The following is an 18,212-nucleotide window of genomic DNA, read 5'->3' as shown; positions in this document are numbered from 1 at the left end:
TGCGTGCCAGACAGAGCTGTCAGCGATTTTTCCTATTGTAAAGTCATGCAGTGTGAAACCTTCTGTCGCCGATCCATCGTGCAGTGTGAACACAGCAGTGACTGAATGCTGGCCAAGATAAGAACAGTGAAAAGAACAGTGACCCGACTACTTTGAAAATCGTGCAGTCTGAACTCGGCTTAAGCCCGCGAGGGATGGGTGTCTGTGTAAGAACTGTCTAATATGTTGTCACAGTAAAGCATACTGAGTACACACGTCTGATTCTTGCCTAATACCTGAATGAGAACATCACACCTCCTGGTTTCTTTTGTTTTTTGGTTTGTTCTTGTGTTCAGTGGAGCATCTGGTAGCTGCTCCTTAGAGGGGAGGGGGTAATGTCACAGTGTCTGGTCTGTGTTTCCCTGGGTGTCCACTAGTGGTCTCACTTCCCCATAGTCACCCCACTGCAGGCAATACATTTCCCAAAAGCCTTTGTCCCATTCATCACTGTTAGTTGCACACCTGTTAATTGCACTCAGCTGTCTCCACTTTTATCGTTTTCACCTGTCCATATAAACCAGCCTGTCTCTATCTGTTTCATGGAGTCCTTATTTCATGCCACCAGGCATGAACTGGCCATCGGGACTACCGGACGATTCCCAGTGGGCCGCGGTCTGGTTGGGCCGGTGCATAATGTATTTTGGTTTTAAATCATTATTAATCGCAAATATATTCGTAAGAATATTGTTGTATAGTCCAATTCCGGCCTTATGTGTCTCTCTCATGGAACCGCTTGATGCTGATGTGAGACGTGACGTGTTCACTGCTCATTGGCCAATCAGAATCAAGTTCTAGCCTTGAAAAGCGGCCGTTTTACAACTGCAACAAAATTCAATATGTTAAATAATAAAATATCTAAGCGTAAAGGAGGGGCCGAAAGTTGAGAGAGAGAAAACGACAAGCACTTGAGGCAGATGCCACCAAATGTGTCAAGATAAATAAATTATTTGCTGGAAGGCAAAAGACTTAAGTGAAGATGTCAGCAGGGCGGGACTTGACTGTTGAGGTGAGACAGAAATGTAATGATACACGACGTAGTCTACTGCATTGTTTTGTTTCAAAAAGCTAGGATATTCCAGCTGTAATATGCCACCACTCACTGATCTATATAAATGACATTTAAAATCCTCAGCTCTCAGGTTCTGTCCATTTTATTACAAAATTCAGACAATACCGTTTTGGCGTTAGAAAATGTGACGTGACAGATCACTTTAGCACCTCAGTTCAAGTAAATCGATCATCTGTTACTTTCTGTTTAAAGATACAGTACAACTTACCGAAATGTATATATGCCTCATAAATAATATCGATCAATCAGTCATCAGTCAAAACAGCAGGAGAACAATTATGTCACAGAACGTTACATTTACCTCAAGAAAGCCATTTAAAGACCATAGCAGGTTAGTTGAGAAAAATAGCCATAAGAAAGGAGTATTTTGCTAAATATGTGCACTATAGTAAACATTTATTATATTTTCATCTGTCATTAAATAATTGTTATTATAATGAAAACTGCATTATATATATTATATTTTAATTGGTTATTTTTAACCTTTAATAATAACAGCTGATGCTCTATGTCTCTGTATGTTTACAGCATTTATGTGAGATATATTTTTTCAATTTGTAATCAATTGAAAAAAAAATCCCTTAAAGTGCCAGGCAGAAGCCTTATCGGTCTGTGTCATTATTTTTTTTATTATTTTATTGCTGACTGTTCACTTGTCTTCATTAATGTTTGAACTTAATAGTTAGTGTTTATTGTGGTATTGAAATTGGAATTGTGAAATGAGATTGCAGCTTATTTACAAAGAAAACAATAGCAATTTTATTTTTATTTAAGTATTTAGTTATGGCAGGGCAAGTACAGTTTTGAACCCTAGCATTGAGCTCTGCATTTGAATATATAAGCCAGTCTACTTCAAGGATTTTTAAAGGCCTTTGATTATGTTAAGAAAAATTAATTATAAATCACTACACAACGTTCTTTGTCTTAATTACTCTTTTATTTTATTGTAGATTAGTGATCTTTCTAAATCACGTTTACTGTAGATCAGTGGTCTTAATACTAGCCTACTATAAGCAGGTAATTTGTGTAAATTAATATAGAAAAAACAAGTGTTATGTTGCAGCACATGAAATATAGTTACAGCAGAAATTGTGTACTCTAAGCATTAATATTTCTATTAGAATAATAAGAAGCACATAAATTAAGACCTTTAGATATTTAAAATAAAGCCTGATAAAATCATTTGCATTTTCTTTGTTTATTATTTTTTCTTGGTTTTGATAGTAATACATTCTAATCAGTAATTTTACATGCAGATTAATGTATGTATAGACATGTGGTGTGTGTGTGTGTGTGTGTGTGTGTGTGTGTGTGTGTGTGTGTGTGTGTGTGTGTGTGTGTGTGTGTGTGTGTGTGTGAGAGTGTGTGCTCGCGCATGTTTAACTGCATAGTGGGCCGGTCTGGATGAAGTCCAGGGCTGATTTTTTGTCCCAGTCCAGCCCTGCATGTCACCCTGCTTCTCGTGTTCCCTAGTTGCTTCTCGTGTTTCCTAGTGTTTTTCATGTTTCTTGTTTTTTGGACTGCTTTCATTGTTTATGACCTGCTGCCTGTTTTGGATTTGATTTTGGATTTCCCATTAAAGACTGCAACTGGATGTTTCGTTTTGTGTGTGCGTTTGTAACAAAAATATTCTTTATTGTGAACATAGTTTATTAAATTATTAACATGTTCCTCAATCCAAAAAAAAACAAAAAAAACAAAATGGTTCTTTTAAGAAATGTTCACTGAAACATTCTTTGGGAAATCCCAAAATGGTTCTTCTATGGCATTGCTGCAAACCCCCTTTTTGAGACTTTTATTTATGTATTTATTTTAGTTATTTAATATGAACTAGAAGTACCCTAACAAAATGAAGTATATTTCAAGTTAATTTTGTTAAGTAAACTTAAGTAAAGAAAAGTTCAAGTATATTTTCCAAGTACAATTTCTGTAGTAAGCATGGCATCACTATAGACCATTTTAGGGGGGCTATAGTTATATAACTGCTCAGCCCCGTTATAATTTAGCAATTAGCTCCATAAACTGTACACCAATTCGTGATCTCCTCAGTCCCCTTTAAATTTCATATGACAACGGCGGCAGACTTCGGCTCCTCCCCATCTTTTTCAAGCCGCAGACTGCAGCAGCGCAGAGCAAGAAGAGCACAATGTGTGTGTTTATCGATAGATTGCATCTGTGCAGTTTTTGGTCATAAATCAAGTTTACAAAAAATCATGGGGCAGCAATAATTGGTTCCCCATCTACTGTAGCCTAAGTTTTCACTGCGTTCACCCAGGGACGGACTGGGAATAAAAAACAGCCCTGGAGTTTGACTAAACCCGGCCCAAAGCAATCGGCGCGCGGAAACTCGAAAACAGTCTGTCTGCGCCATCTTTGTGTACTGTTTATTTAAACACTCAACTTAAACACTCTCTGTACTGTCAGGTATTTTGTCTTCTTCTGAGGGTGGTTTGACAAAAAAAAAAAAAAATCTGACTAGGGGCCCTTAAATTTAAAGTTGAGCTGAGTTAATCTTACTGCACAAATAATAATACCACATCTAAATGAAAATACACCATTACAAATGTAACTTCTGTATTCAAAATATTCAAAGTTTGTAAGCATTAACTGTAACGTTACCAACATTTTTAAAAGTAAAAGCACAAAATATTTCTTAATATTAGCTACTGCATGTGGCATTTTACAGCTAAAATGTTGAAGTTTAGTTGTTTTAACTACTGTAATCATTAAAAATGTAGCAACCTGAATATCACTTCCTAACATCATCCCTAGCAAGTAACTTTCTCCTCTCATGTTCCATACTTACTGTATTTTCTGGATTATAAGTCGCACTTTTTTTCATAGTTTGGCTGGTCCTGCGACTTATAGTCAGGTGCGACTTATTTATCATAATTTGACATGAACCGAGAGAAATGAACCAAGAGAAAACATTACCGTCTACAGCCGCGAGAGGGCGCTCTATGCTGCTCAGTGCTCCTGTAGTCTACCACTGAAAAAATAGAGCGCTGTAGACGGTAATGTTTTCTCTTGGTTCTTGGTTCTAAATAAATGCGACTTACAATCCAGTGCGATTTATATGTTTTTTTCCTCGTCATGACGTATTTTGGACTGATGCGACTTATACTAAGGTGCGACTTATAGTCTGAATGAGGTGTATTGCGTGCGTGGTGGGTGGTGGGCTGGCCCGCCGGTCATCCTGGAGTACCGGCCGTTCTGTGATTCTCCAGATCACACAGATGGCCAGTCCGCCCCTGCGTTCACCCTTCATCACACCACAGCTGTTTCCTCCATGCGAAAATTAAGAAAATATGAATACATACTTTATAAAACGACCATGTTGCCATTTTCATTTGAAAATTTAACTTTCAATATAATACATATTCCAGTGCATTTGGCAAAGAGGTTTACAAACATTAAAATGTTGTGTTTGTGAGTAAACAGGTTGTGTGTCAGAGATCATATACATTTAGTATATATGACCCCTATTAATCTAACATTTTTTATTTTATTTATATATATATTGTGACGGGGTGAAGAAGTACACGACACGAGGAGCAAGGGGAGATCTATTTCGACCTCACTCAGACCGTCACCACAGTCTTACCTTGAATGACGCCATTCCTCCGCCTATCCTCGAGACCTAATATCAACAATGTCAGGTGACTGACCTTAGGGGTTGGCTATATAACATCCAGGTGAACCAACCACTTCCTCTTGCCTTTCTCGCCTCATCTGAGACCGAATCGGTAGAGCGCATTATTTTGATTACAGGAGAAATTAGTTTCAATCCGTCACGTTCAGGTGCTTAAAGTCCCTGAGGATTGCAGTAGTTTTTCTTCTCATTTAAATATCTTGACGCGCCGTTGGAAATCGCGTGTCGGTGAGTATTTGCTTATTTTTCTCTGTTTGTTTACAGGTATTTATTTTGGTTCTCAGGTCAGCTGTTCGCAGCAGACAAAAGTTTTCTTGTCCATTTACTGCGTGTGCGCACGTAGAATGATGGATATATAATTTTCTAATATGGTTTTCAAGGAGTTCTGTTCGCAGACTTATTCTGAATGAGTATGAAGAGTGATTTGTCACAATATTTATATTAAATTGTACCTGGTTAATTGTGTTTAACTAATACCAGGCATATATTTTTTGTGGATTAATGAAGTGTTCAATTTGATTAATGATCTAGTGATTCGTCACAATCTATTTGTTAATGGCATTCTTTGCTTGTTTTTTCAACTAAATGCTGAGTTATTTTGGAATCTTGCAGTTCAACTTCCAGAATTAGTTAAAATACTGCGATTTATTTTCTCTTTCATAGACTATAATTATATGAGTGACCTGACCTCTGGCTTATTATCATGAGTCACTCAAAATGTCGTTTTTGCCTAACTGGCATACACCCAAGAGATGGGCATCGCGAATGTCCCTCCTGTTTGGGTATGCAACATTTACTAGATGATATTGAAAATCCCTGTGCAGCTGCATTGGAGCTATCTTTACAGGAAAGAGTGCAAAGATCTAAACATTTAACTGGTGGTAATAAAGAAATTATTCCCAGTAGTTCCTCTCATAAACGCAAGAGGCATGATGATTTCTTCAGGTCTTCAGGTTCTGACATGCCTCCAGATAAATGGAAGAAAGCCACAGTAGTCCAAGAGCCCAAGGAAAACACTCAGTTGCAAATCTTGGCAGACTTGCGTGACTTAGCTAGTAAGCTTGAAACACATAATTCTTCAGTAAGCACACAGCCATCTGCATGCCGGGCTGCACCCTCTCTTGGAGATGAGTTAACATATCATCAGGAAGATAGGGATGATTATACGGATGCCGTGTCACTGCATGCAAATAACTCCCTTTATGGTAGAGAGGAGAATGCAGACGAGAACGAGGGAGATGAATCCAGGTCTGAGGTTTCAGAAGGAAGCCTACATTCAGATGTTCTTTCACGCATTTTAAGTGCGGCAAGGATTCTGGGCCTTAATGCTCCGGAAGAAGCTACAGCTCCAGCCCCCACACAAGGTGTATGGGCGAGTATTTCCCCTGCAAAGCCTACAGTTTCAATTACCGTAGCTGAGGATTATTCCCAGATGTTGAGGAAAGCCTGGAATAATCCAAAAGCGGCACCCCAGTTTAATGCAGGATGTAGACGGTTTGTTAAATTAGATTACCCCGCTGAGAGTGGTATGGGGAACATGCCATCGTGGAGCGAGAGATCGCAGCTTTAACCGCTTTGGGACCTGATAAGGTTACTGACAATCCTCGTTGTCCCGGTAAGGAGTGCCAAAAAACAGACCGGTTAATGAGCCAAGCATATAACGCAGCTACTCGGGCAGCCCGTTCAGGAAATGCTCTAGCAATAGTTTTGGCTGTGTTAAGAAAAGTTGTTAATAAAGAAGAGCATGATGTGATGAGCTTGATTGACACACCACTCATCACACACTCACAGCTTACCCGGGACATAGGGGCATCTATGTCTTCTGCAATTTTAGCCAGAAGACAAATCTGGTTGGCTCAAACATCTTTACCTGACGCAATCAGGAAGGATCTGACTAATATGCCAGTGGTTCCAGGTCGGATATTTCACACTGATGCACAGGCTTTACTGGATACTTCTGATCAGGCAAGACGCAGAAGGGAGTCAGTTCAACAAACATTTGCTGGCCCTACCAAATATGGCCATAGGGCTGCTCATTCTTTTCAGCCCCCACTCTTTCCTCGTTCAGAAACTTGGGGGTATGATAGAAGACGATCTAGGGGTTACCAGTTCCATGATCGAGGAACCAGACCTTTTTACTAGGCTCTCCAGACCGACCAGGCTCATAAACCAGTCAGGGGAGGAACACTTAAGAAGCGTCCTACCAGGGGTTTCAAATCCCGAGGAGGCCAGGCATAGCAGTCTCGGAGTCGCCGGAGAATGCTCCAAACTGTGCCTGGAAAGTTGGGAGAAGGTAACATCAGATCCTTGGATTCTAGATACCATCAAGACAGGATACAGGATACAGTTCCGGCGGCGCCCTCCTACTTTTTCAGGGGTTCATATGACCATAGTCAGAGACCCAGTCCAGGCACAAATTTTGGCCAAAGAGATCACCGTCTTACTTCAGAAAAGGGTGATTGTACAGATAAACACCAGCAGACAGCTCACTGGGTTCTATTCAAAGTATTTCCTAGTGCCAAAGAAAGACGGGGGACTTCGACCCATTCTAGACTTACGAAGGCTGAACAAATTCATAAAGGTATTGCCCTTCAAAATGCTGACTACAGCACAAATTCTAGAATCCATAGAACTGGGAGAATGGTTCACTTCCATAGACTTGAAGGATGCCTATTTCCACATACCAGGGCTGGGATAAACGATTATTTTTTAAACGATTAATCTAGCGATTATTTTTTCGATGCATCGATTAATCTAACGATTAGTTTTCCCAGACCGATTCGATTTCGATTATCTCCCCATTAATTGACTACTAACAATATATACATGTTGATTTACATATCTGAATGAAAAAAACATGAATTCCTTAACATTGCAATATATGTTTATTGCTCTTAAAATTACAAAATAAAAGACTGACTAAGAATGCATTACTTTGCACTTATATAGAGATAGCATTCAATAAAACCTTGAAGCCTTGAAAACACATAGCTTACTGAAACAAGCTTACTGAACACATAGGGCCTAGCTTACTGAAAAAAAAGTTCTTCTTTCAAATGAAAATAACTGCAACTTGATGTCTAGCATTCAATAAAAAAGGTCACCCAAAATACTTGTTTAGAGCAATTGAAAGAATACAGTAACCAATGTAAACTTGAGGGCTTTAAGCTAATACAGAGAGTGCTTTTCCAAAAAATAAAAAATACAAATTAACAGTGGGAGCCAGCAGCCTGTCATGGAGAAAAATAAAATCTCAGAATGCTCCACGTGAAACTTTGGCGTTCCGCCCTTTTTCTATCGTGTCTAATGATTTTGGTGAATATGCACGAGGGAGAGGGAGAGGGAGAGAGAGAGAGAGAGAGAGAGAGAGAGAGAGAGAGAGAGAGAGAGAGAGAGCGCTTGTGTAGTTTGAAGACTGTGAGTGCGCGAGCACGTTTGAAACTTTGGTGTTTCAACCTTTTTCTATCGTGTTTAATGATTTTGATTAATATGCACGAGGGAGAGAGAGAGCAAGAAGTGCTCGTGTTGTTTGAAGACTGTGAGTGCGCGTGCACAGCCGGGGCTCTCTCTCGTACGCGCCCTGTCAGGCGCAGCAGTCATTCTATTCTACATCACTCACCGATCAAATAAGGCTTTGACAGCCGCCAAAAAAAAAGATCAATGCAGAAAAACCCCTGGATTGGTTATATAACGTTGGACAGAATGTTGATCCGGCCATCGCGTATATTCAGTGCACATAAGGTAAACGTTTTGCAAATGTTTTTTAGAGAAATAAAAACAGGTCGACGATTTGATGCGCATATTTTGCGTCGACGTATTTTTTGCGTCGACATCATCGATGACCTCGACGCGTTGTCCCAGACCTACCACATACCCATCTGTCAGGATCACTGCCCGTTTCTTCGCTTTGCCTTTCAAAATCAGGTTTATCAGTTCAGGGTCCTTCCATTTGGCCTGTCTCTGTCTCCAAGGGCCTTCACCAGGGTGGTTTCAGCAGCCCTTCATCCTCTTCAATGTGCAGGTTTGAAAATTCTGTCATACCTGGACGACTGGCTAATTTGTGCTCCTTCTCGCAGCCAAGTCATGAAGTACACAGAAATGGTGCTCCAACATGTTCAGTCTCTCGGGTTCAAAGTGAACTGGGAAAAGAGCAATCTAAGTCCCAGACAACAGACCGTGTTTGTGGGAATTTCACTAGATTCCCAACTGATGACTGCAACTTTATCACCCAGAGAGTGGTACAGTTGGTCAGTCTAACGCAATCATTCCATCTGAACAAGAGAGTGAAGTTAATTCAGTTTCAGCGATTGTTGGGCATGATTGCAGCAGCAGCAGCTGTGGTCCCACTCGGCCTTCTCAAAGCCCGTCCACTACAACATTGGTTGAACAACTTTCACTTGCATCCCAAATTACACAGACATGTAAGGATAAAGGTTACACGAAGGTGTGTCCAAATGTTACACCCTTGGAAGTCGTTACCATCACAAGGGGTTCCTCTAGGCAACATCCCAGCGAGATGGTCTGTGATAACGACAGATGCCTCTCTAACAGGGTGGGGAGCAGTCTGGGAAGGCAGGTCCATCAGGTGACACTGGAAATTTCCCTGGACCACAGAGCACATCAAGTGCTGGAACTCAGGGCAGTCCATCTCTCCCTGAGGGTTTTTCTCCCGTTGTTGCAGAACAAACATGTTTTGGTGAGTACAGACAACATCTCTGCAGTGTACCACATCAATCACCAGGGCGGCACCAGATCAGCGCGGTGTCTCCAGGTGACAAAGGAACTACTCTCTTGGGCATTTCCAAAACTCTCATCACTCAGAGCAGTATACATAACGGGAGTAGCAAACAGAGCAGGAGACCTGCTGTCTCGAACTGGACCTCTCCCGGGAGAGTGGCGTCTCCATCCCGAAGTGGTGAGCTTAATATGGAGGCATTTCGGTATGGCAAAGGTCGATTTGTTTGCGACCACAGAGACAACTCATTGCAATCTATGGTATTCCCTGAACCGCCAGGGAGGCCCTTTGGGGATCGATGCACTCTCAAGAATGGCCAGAAGAATTGTATGCTTTTCCTCCCCTACCATTGATCCACCTTGTGCTCAACAGGGTAGCTTTTGGCCGTCACAAGGTTTTACTTGTGGCCCCAAGTTGGCCAAAGAGACATTGGTTTCCGACTCTTGTACTTTTGGTCGAAGGTTACCCTTGGCAGTTACCAAGGAGAGCAGATCTCCTCTCTCAAGCGGGGGGCCAAATTTGGCACCCGAGTCCAGAGACACTTCAACTATGGGTATGGCCCTTGCTCAGTCCCTCTCTGAAAACTTAGATAAAGCTGTATTAAGGACAATAAATAGTTCTAAGGCACCGTCTACGTGGAGTAACTATTTTAGCAAGTGGCGAATATTCTCAACATGGTGTCAAGACCAACAACTAGATCCGGCCAATTGTGACACCAGATTGGTTCTTCGTTTTCTTCAAACATTGATTGATTCTGGGAAATCAGTCAATACCATAAAAGTCTACATTGCAGCCATCTCACACTTTCATGTGTCAGTAGATGGTGCAAATATTGGCAAACACCCTTTGGTGTCTCAATTTCTCAAGGATGCAAAACGCCTGCAACCAGGGAAAATTTTGAGATCACCTGCTTGGGATCTTTCTATTGTCTTACACTCACTGGCCAAAGCACCTTTTGAACCTTTGGAGCAAGCAGATCTCAAGTTTTTGACATGGAAAACAGTGTTCCTACTTCCTACTATGTTCAGCCAAGAGAGTTGGTGAATTGCATGCTTTATCAGTCAGTGAAGACTGCTTGAGATGGAAGGCAGAAAAAACAGGGTTTTTTCTCTGGCCAAACCCATCATTCCTACCCAAGATCCTTAAGCCTAGCACAATAAATCAGGTAATTGAGCTTTATGCTTTCCGTCCAGATCCCCTTTGTTCAGGTGAAGAGCTGGATCATTGTTGTCTATGTCCTATTAGAGCATTGCACACATATATTGAGCAAACTCAACAATTACGACAGTCACACACACAACTATTTGTATGTTTTGACAAGAAGTGTGCAGGCAAACCTGTGTCTAAGCAACGGTTATCTCATTGGATGGTGGATACCATTTCACAAGCTTATGTGAACCAAAATCTACCTATCCCTGGTGATCTGGTTGCTCACTCTACCAGGAGCATGGCCACTTCCTGGGCGACACTGAAGGGGGTAGCACTCTCAGATATCTGTGCCGCAGCCTCTTGGAGCAGCTCATGCACGTTTACGAGATTTTATAGGATTAATGTGTAAGACAAGGTAAGACCGTGGTGACGGTCTGAGTGAGGTCGAAATAGATCGTAAGTTATGACTATAACTATGGATCTTTGAGACCGTACAATGACCGTCACCATCCTTTGTCACTCGGGACGAACTGGGGCGTTCCAGGCTAGAGGAAGTGGTTAGTTCACCTTGGATGTTATATAGCCAACCCCTAAGGTCAGTCACCTGACATTGTTGATATTAGCTCTCGAGGATAGGCGGAGGAATGGCGTCATTCAAGGTAAGACCGTGGTGACAGTCATCGTTCGGTCTCATAGATCCATAGTTATAGTCATAACTTACGTTCCCCGAAGGGTGGATTTTTATTGACAGCCGTGAAGGGGAAATAGCCAATGTGAGGGGTTTCCGGTGCTCAGTCTTCTTCTCTCCTACTCTATCTCTCTCTCGGTGCGCAGTCCTGTGTGGGTCCGTGAAGTCCGTGTCTGGTGAGGGCTGGCGGTCACACGCTGCTGTCTGGAGGGAAACACAGAGAATGATTAGCCGAGTCTTTTGGAGACATCTCTCACCTCTGTGTTCATCGGCGCAGCTTATAAAGCCCGTCTTCGATGGGCTGCAGGTGTGACCGCTCAGCCCGTAATGAGCGGATGCAGGTGTGCCTGCTCTGTTTCCAGGGCGACGCTGATGAGAGCTCGGGACGCGCGTCACAATATATATATATATATATATATATATATATATATATATATATATATATATATATATATATATATATATATATATATATATATATATATATATATATATATATATATATTATTATTATTAGGCTATTATTCATATTATACCCTCACTGGGGGCTGAGCCCCCTAAAATGAAAATCCTAGAATCGAGCCTGGTGGTAAGTATACTACAATCAGTGCTATGTGCAATGTATAAGTTTAAGCATTTCAGTACTAATTTGGACTAAATTGGTACTTTTTTAATTCATAAAAGTATACTCTTAAGTGTACATTCAGTACACAACTGGTTAACTTCTGTTTTTCTTTTGTATTACAATTTAACCACTTCAACTGTTATTTTGATTTTTTGAGAATTAGGCATATGCAATATTGGACCCACCGGTGGGTCCCCAGAGTTGATGTGTTTAAAACTATGTTCAGAACTTTAAGGCATACTCACTCTCCATGTAACTGCTTCTCTTTTGGAACAATCATTAAATAATGTAGTCCATGGGTAAAACCAGACAAATTGTCTGACTCAGCAGTCAACCAATTGAATGCAAAGGCTGAAATAATAGCCTGTAGTTTAATGGGGAAGCAAACTTTTCATTTTTTAAATGCTTTGGTATTTGTTTGACCTGTTTTTATATAGACCTCAACCTCAACAGTAAATGTGTCTTGATGTAATATAAACAGTAAGTGTGGATCAAGAAACACAATTTATTTCACCGTTTGAACGTTCTATGACCAAGAAAGCTGCAACTATGTTTTAAGACACATAACCTAAGGGCCAGTGTTGTGAAAATTCTACAGCCCTGCCAGATTATGCAATTCGGAATGACACCTAGCTCCAGGCATGGCCCCCTTAAACGACTGTTTAGCTACTCAATCAGAAATAGATATGCGTTATATACAACCCGAATTCCGGAAAAGTTGGGACGTTTTTTAAATTTTAATAAAATGAAAACTAAAAGACTTTCAAATCACATGAGCCAATATTTTATTCACAATAGAACATAGATAACGTAGCAAATGTTTAAACTGAGAAAGTTTACAATTTTATGCACAAAATGAGCTCATTTCAATTTTGATTTCTGCTACAGGTCTCAAAATAGTTGGGACGGGGCATGTTTACCATGGTGTAGCATCTCCTTTTCTTTTCAAAACAGTTTGAAGACGTCTGGGCATTGAGGCTATGAGTTGCTGGAGTTTTGCTGTTGGAATTTGGTCCCATTCTTGCCTTATATAGATTTCCAGCTGCTGAAGAGTTCGTGGTCGTCTTTGACGTATTTTTCGTTTAATGATGCGCCAATTGTTCTCTATAGGTGAAAGATCTGGACTGCAGGCAGGCCAGGTTAGCACCCGGACTCTTCTATGACGAAGCCATGCTGTTGTTATAGCTGCAGTATGTGGTTTTGCATTGTCCTGCTGAAATGAACAAGGCCTTCCCTGAAATAGACGTTGTTTGGAGGGAAGCATATGTTGCTCTAAAACCTTTATATACCTTTCAGCATTCACAGAGCCTTCCAAAACATGCAAGCTGCCCATACCGTATGCACTTATGCACCCCCATACCATCAGAGATGCTGGCTTTTGAACTGAACGCTGATAACATGCTGGAAGGTCTCCCTCCTCTTTAGCCCGGAGGACACAGCGTCCGTGATTTCCAACAAGAATGTCAAATTTGGACTCGTCTGACCAAAAAACACTATTCCACTTTGAGATAGTCCATTTTAAATGAGCCTTGGCCCACAGGACACGACGGCGCTTCTGGACCATGTTCACATATGGCTTCCTTTTTGCATGATAGAGCTTTAGTTGGCATCTGCTGATGGCACGGCGGATTGTGTTTACCGACAGTGGTTTCTGAAAGTATTCCTGGGCCCATTTAGTAATGTCATTGACACAATCATGGCGATGAGTGATGCAGTGTCGTCTGAGAGCCCGAAGACCACGGGCATCCAATAAAGGTCTCCGGCCTTGTCCCTTACGCACAGAGATTTCTCAAGTTTCTCTGAATCTTTTGATGATGTTATGCACTGTAGATGATGAGATTTGCAAAGCCTTTGCAATTTGACGTTGAGGAACATTGTTTTTAAAGTTTTCCACAATTTTTTTACGCAGTCTTTCACAGATTGGAGAGCCTCTGCCCATCTTTACTTCTGAGAGACTCTGCTTCTCTAAGACAAAGCTTTTATAGCTAATCATGTTACAGACCTGATATCAATTAACTTAATTAATCACTAGATGTTCTCCCAGCTGAATCTTTTCAAAACTGCTTGCTTTTTTAGCCATTTGTTGCCCCCGTGCCAACTTTTTTGAGACCTGTAGCAGGCATTAAATTTTAAATGAGCTAATTAAGTGGATAAAAGTGTAAAATTTCTCAGTTTAAACATTTGCTACGTTATCTATGTTCTATTGTGAATAAAATATTGGCTCATGTGATTTGAAATTCCTTTAGTTTTCATTTTATTAAAATTTAAAAAATGTCCCAACTTTTCCGGAATTCGGGTTGTATATATATTATATATATATATATATATATATATATATATATATATATATATATATATATATATATATTATTTGTGTGTGTGTGTGTGTGTGCGTGCGTGCGTGCGTGCGTGCGTGTGTGTGTGTGTGTGTGTGTGTGTGTGTGTGTGTGTGTGTGTGTGTGTGTGTGTGTGAAGTAATGAAAAGAAGTGGACTGTATTGAAAAGTTGAAAAGTTTAAGGTATAGCTGGAGCCTGCCCCAACAAAATTATAAAGTAACAACAGAAAATTTAAGCTTTTTTTTTTATTAGCTGAAAGCAAGGCGCACTAATTTATTGCGGAGCTTCTGTCTGTTGCGGAAAAGCAGCTCTAGGCTGACAAGGAGCGAAAATAGGCAGAAATATCTGAATATGTATCATAGCCTACCACTGAATGAAATTATCTGAGCAGTTGCGTTCTAAAAAATAAACCCGCTAAAATGTATGTAGGCAACACAGTTCAGTAGAAAGCTTAGCCATTTTGACTCGCTGTTAATGCTTAGAATCCAAACAGATAGTAAACAACACTGAAATAAGAGCTGTGCAATGAAAGTTGCGTTCGTATATAGGTCGGCTAGTCTGTGAGGCAAACCTTTCGACTTTTTTTTGCCAAAGTTTTGAATAGAAAGAGTGGCTGTCAATTACGTGATTCATGTAATTCATAATTATTATGACAACAAAAGCATTTCCCTATTTTTGGGTTTTCATCATATTAAGAATACAACTAAAATTGAATGGTTGCATATTTTAAAATAAAAACATTTATTTATTTTTTATGTTATTATATTATTTGCAGTTCAGATTGATTATTTAACAATATTTTATTTTACTGTTCTTTTTTTCTTCTTTTAATTTATTCAATTAAATCCATTTAAATCCTTTTTTTTTAGTTCCTTTACCATAAGTGGTCTGGTCTTTATATTTTCCCCAAAACAAAGGTCCCCTTAATGTTCTAGACATGATTAAAGTTCAAAAGAATCGCCAGTGTAGAAACAATGATCCAGAGAAAGAGAACAAAGAGGGATTTTATTTATTTATTTATTTTTTTACTATTCAATAAAGAAAAAAAATGTTGTGAAAGTGCTATTCTAGGCTGCCCATGCATGAAATTGTTTTTCAGTGTATAGTTAATATAGCAATATATTTTTAATATAGCAATAATCCTTCCCCAAAAAATGCCCACCCAGGATATCTGCCATCCCACCCTTCTATCAAGAACAAGGGCTGACCCATATGCAAAAAACAGCAGAAACTTCAGCAGTGGATATCTAAGCGCCTTCTCTCGCTCCGCCCAGTCTTTACTATGAGAACAGGTTGGTACAGAAGAGAATTCAGTTATCCATAACTCCGCGTCAGACGTGTGTTCTGTCTCCTCTCATTGAAACAATGATGCTCGCGTATCTGGCGCTGCTGGTTGCGCTTTCCTTACCTGGATATCTAGATGCGCTTCATGGATTATACGCCTTCGACCAGCCAGAGCGCTTTCAGAAAAAGAGCAACTGCAAACCCATACCTGCAAACCTGCTCTTGTGCCATGACATCGAGTACACGGAGATGCGTCTGCCTAACATCCTCGGACACGAGACCATGAATGAGGTTCTGCAACAGGCTTCCTCCTGGACCCCTCTGGTGCAGAAACAGTGTGATCCTGACACCAAGAAATTTCTCTGCTCTCTTTTCGCCCCGGTGTGTCTGGCTGATCTGGACGAGCCGATTCAGCCGTGCAGGTCGCTGTGTGAGAGCGTAAAGAGCGGCTGCGCTCCTGTGATGGCCGCGTTTGGGTTCCCTTGGCCGGACATGTTGGACTGCAATCGCTTCCCTCTGGATAATGACCTGTGCATACCACCTGCTGGCGCAGATGTTTTAGTGCCAGTCACCAAGGAAGGTAGACATTTATTATTATTATTATTATTATTATTATTATTATTATTATTATTATTATTAACCTTTTTTAAGTGCATATACACACCCTTTACCTTTACTGCTATGTTGATCTTTTTTGCCCAGTTCCAAGAGTGTGTGAAGCCTGCAAAGAAAAGCCCGAGGATGACAATGGAATTGTGGACAGCCTGTGCAAAAATGACTTTGGTAAGGCTGTATTTTGTTTTATTTAAACAGCTGAGTTAATGTAGTGGCATCTCTGCTTTACACTCTTAAAAATAAGGATAAATTTTAAACAAAAAGGGCTTATGCAGCCAAATGTCATATAAAATAACCTTTAAATGGGTTGCCCCAAAAAATCATGTACTCACCGTCATATTGTTCTGAATGAAGTTATTTTGCAGAACACAAATGAAGATATCTTTGTGAATGTTTTTGTCCATGCAGCAAAAGTGGGTGGGGTCCAGAACAGCACTGGAATGCATTAACTTTCTTTGTGTAGGCAAAAAAGAAGAAAAAAATAATTAAGAGGAATATCATATATGAATTTGAATATGCATTTAATAAATACACACCAGTTTATAACAACATGAGCAAAAGTAAATAATGACAGAAATTTTATTTTGGTGGGAACAATCACTTTAAATTCCACAAAATACTTTTATTTTCCTCTTCTTTTGAAAACAGTTTGGTGCATTAAAAAATAGTTATAATGTAACATCAAGAAATGTTTTAATCTTCAAAGAATCATAAATCTAAAAAAAAAAAAACTGCCTAGGCTAGGAATCAAGAAGTTATTCATAAATTTGGTCTACCTTGAATTCAAGTAGTTGTTTATATCCATTGTCCTCAACGTTCAATTGTATTTCCACACTAGCTTTAAAGATCAAAGTCAAGGAGATCTCCTACATGAATGGCGAAACCAAAATCATTCCAGAAGTCAAGAGCAAGACTATCTACAAGCTGAATGGTGGCGTTACTGATCGTGACTTCAGGAAGATGGTACTTTGGCTGAAAGATGGTCTCCAGTGTGTGTGTGATGAAATTAATGACACCAATGCTGCTTATCTGGTGATGGGCCAAAAGATGGATGGAAATTTGGTCATCACGTCATTAAAGCGCTGGCAGACAGGTCCGCAGGAATTTAAGAGAATTTCTCGTAGTATTCGCAAGCTTCAGTGCTAGGATTGTCCACTGATCAGAGCACTCAAATGGTCTTGAAAATGAAGATCTGTAACAGTCACACCATACAGTACCTAAATGCAATACTATAGAGCCTCAAAACTGCCACAGAACAAGTTTCAGACATAAAATCTTCTAGCGTTAATTAATGTAGAGTATGTGGACAATGCTTCTAGTCACTTAACGAGTTCTGTCATTATTTCCAGTGAAAACAAGTTTAAAAAGGATCTCACCCAAAAATGAGAATTCTATTGTCATTTGCTCACCCTCATGCCATTCCAAATACACAAAAATTCTTTCAAACACAAATGAAGACATTTGTTTATGAAACATGAGACATTTCTGTCCCTCTATTGAAAGTCCATGCCACCAAAACTTTGATGCTTAAAAAAGTTCATAAAGACATTGTAAAAGTAATTCATATGAATTGAACAGTTTAATCCAAAGCTTCTAAGAGACCCAGTTACTTTATACGATGAATAGATTTAATTTAAGCATTTATTCACATAAACATTCATCAATCCATATGCATAGAGCACATAAACTATGGTAAACAAAAGTTTAAATAGTCCTGTTCACAGCAACCAATAATGTGTGTTTTTGTGTCACACAAGCATGTTTGAGCTTCTGCAAGACCCAGTGACATTTGTTTTGTACATCAAGCAAGTACAGTTGAGCTTCTGTGTTTACAATGTCTTATTAACATTTTAAAGCAGCAAATATCTATTTGAATTGACTTTAAATGGAATAGCTCACTCAGGTTTCATTAAACATATCTTCATTTGTGTTTCAAAGGTGAAAAGAAGTCAGATTTGGAATGACATGAATTTAACATTTAGGCTGAACCATCCCTTTAATGCTGTATTATACAATGTC

General features: G+C 39.8%; 1 protein-coding gene across 1 annotated transcript; it reads left to right on the top strand.

Annotated features, from left to right (window-relative positions):
• The first annotated feature begins 15,619 nt into the window (after positions 1-15,619).
• On the top strand, positions 15,620-17,399 carry LOC132143063 (secreted frizzled-related protein 2-like). The gene is made up of 3 exons (XM_059553224.1): positions 15,620-16,158; positions 16,281-16,361; positions 17,032-17,399. The coding sequence occupies exons 1-3, from the start codon at positions 15,660-15,662 to the stop codon at positions 17,337-17,339; spliced, it is 888 nt and encodes a 295-aa protein (XP_059409207.1). The 5' UTR covers positions 15,620-15,659; the 3' UTR covers positions 17,340-17,399.
• Positions 17,400-18,212: the final 813 nt, after the last annotated feature.

This window comes from Carassius carassius, chromosome 7 (genome assembly GCF_963082965.1).
Source record: "Carassius carassius chromosome 7, fCarCar2.1, whole genome shotgun sequence".
Taxonomy (NCBI): domain Eukaryota; kingdom Metazoa; phylum Chordata; class Actinopteri; order Cypriniformes; family Cyprinidae; genus Carassius; species Carassius carassius.
Note: the sequence above shows the minus strand (reverse complement) of the source record. Positions and strands in the feature narration are given on the sequence as shown.

Bases quoted from the DNA above. Each gene is read 5' to 3' on its own strand.
- LOC132143063 (XM_059553224.1), top strand. From the start codon at position 15,660: ATGATGCTCGCGTATCTGGCGCTGCTGGTTGCGCTTTCCTTACCTGGA. The intron at 16,159-16,280 runs GTAGACATTTAT...TTTTTTGCCCAG, and splicing joins AGTGCCAGTCACCAAGGAAG to TTCCAAGAGTGTGTGAAGCC. The intron at 16,362-17,031 runs GTAAGGCTGTAT...TTTCCACACTAG, and splicing joins CCTGTGCAAAAATGACTTTG to CTTTAAAGATCAAAGTCAAG.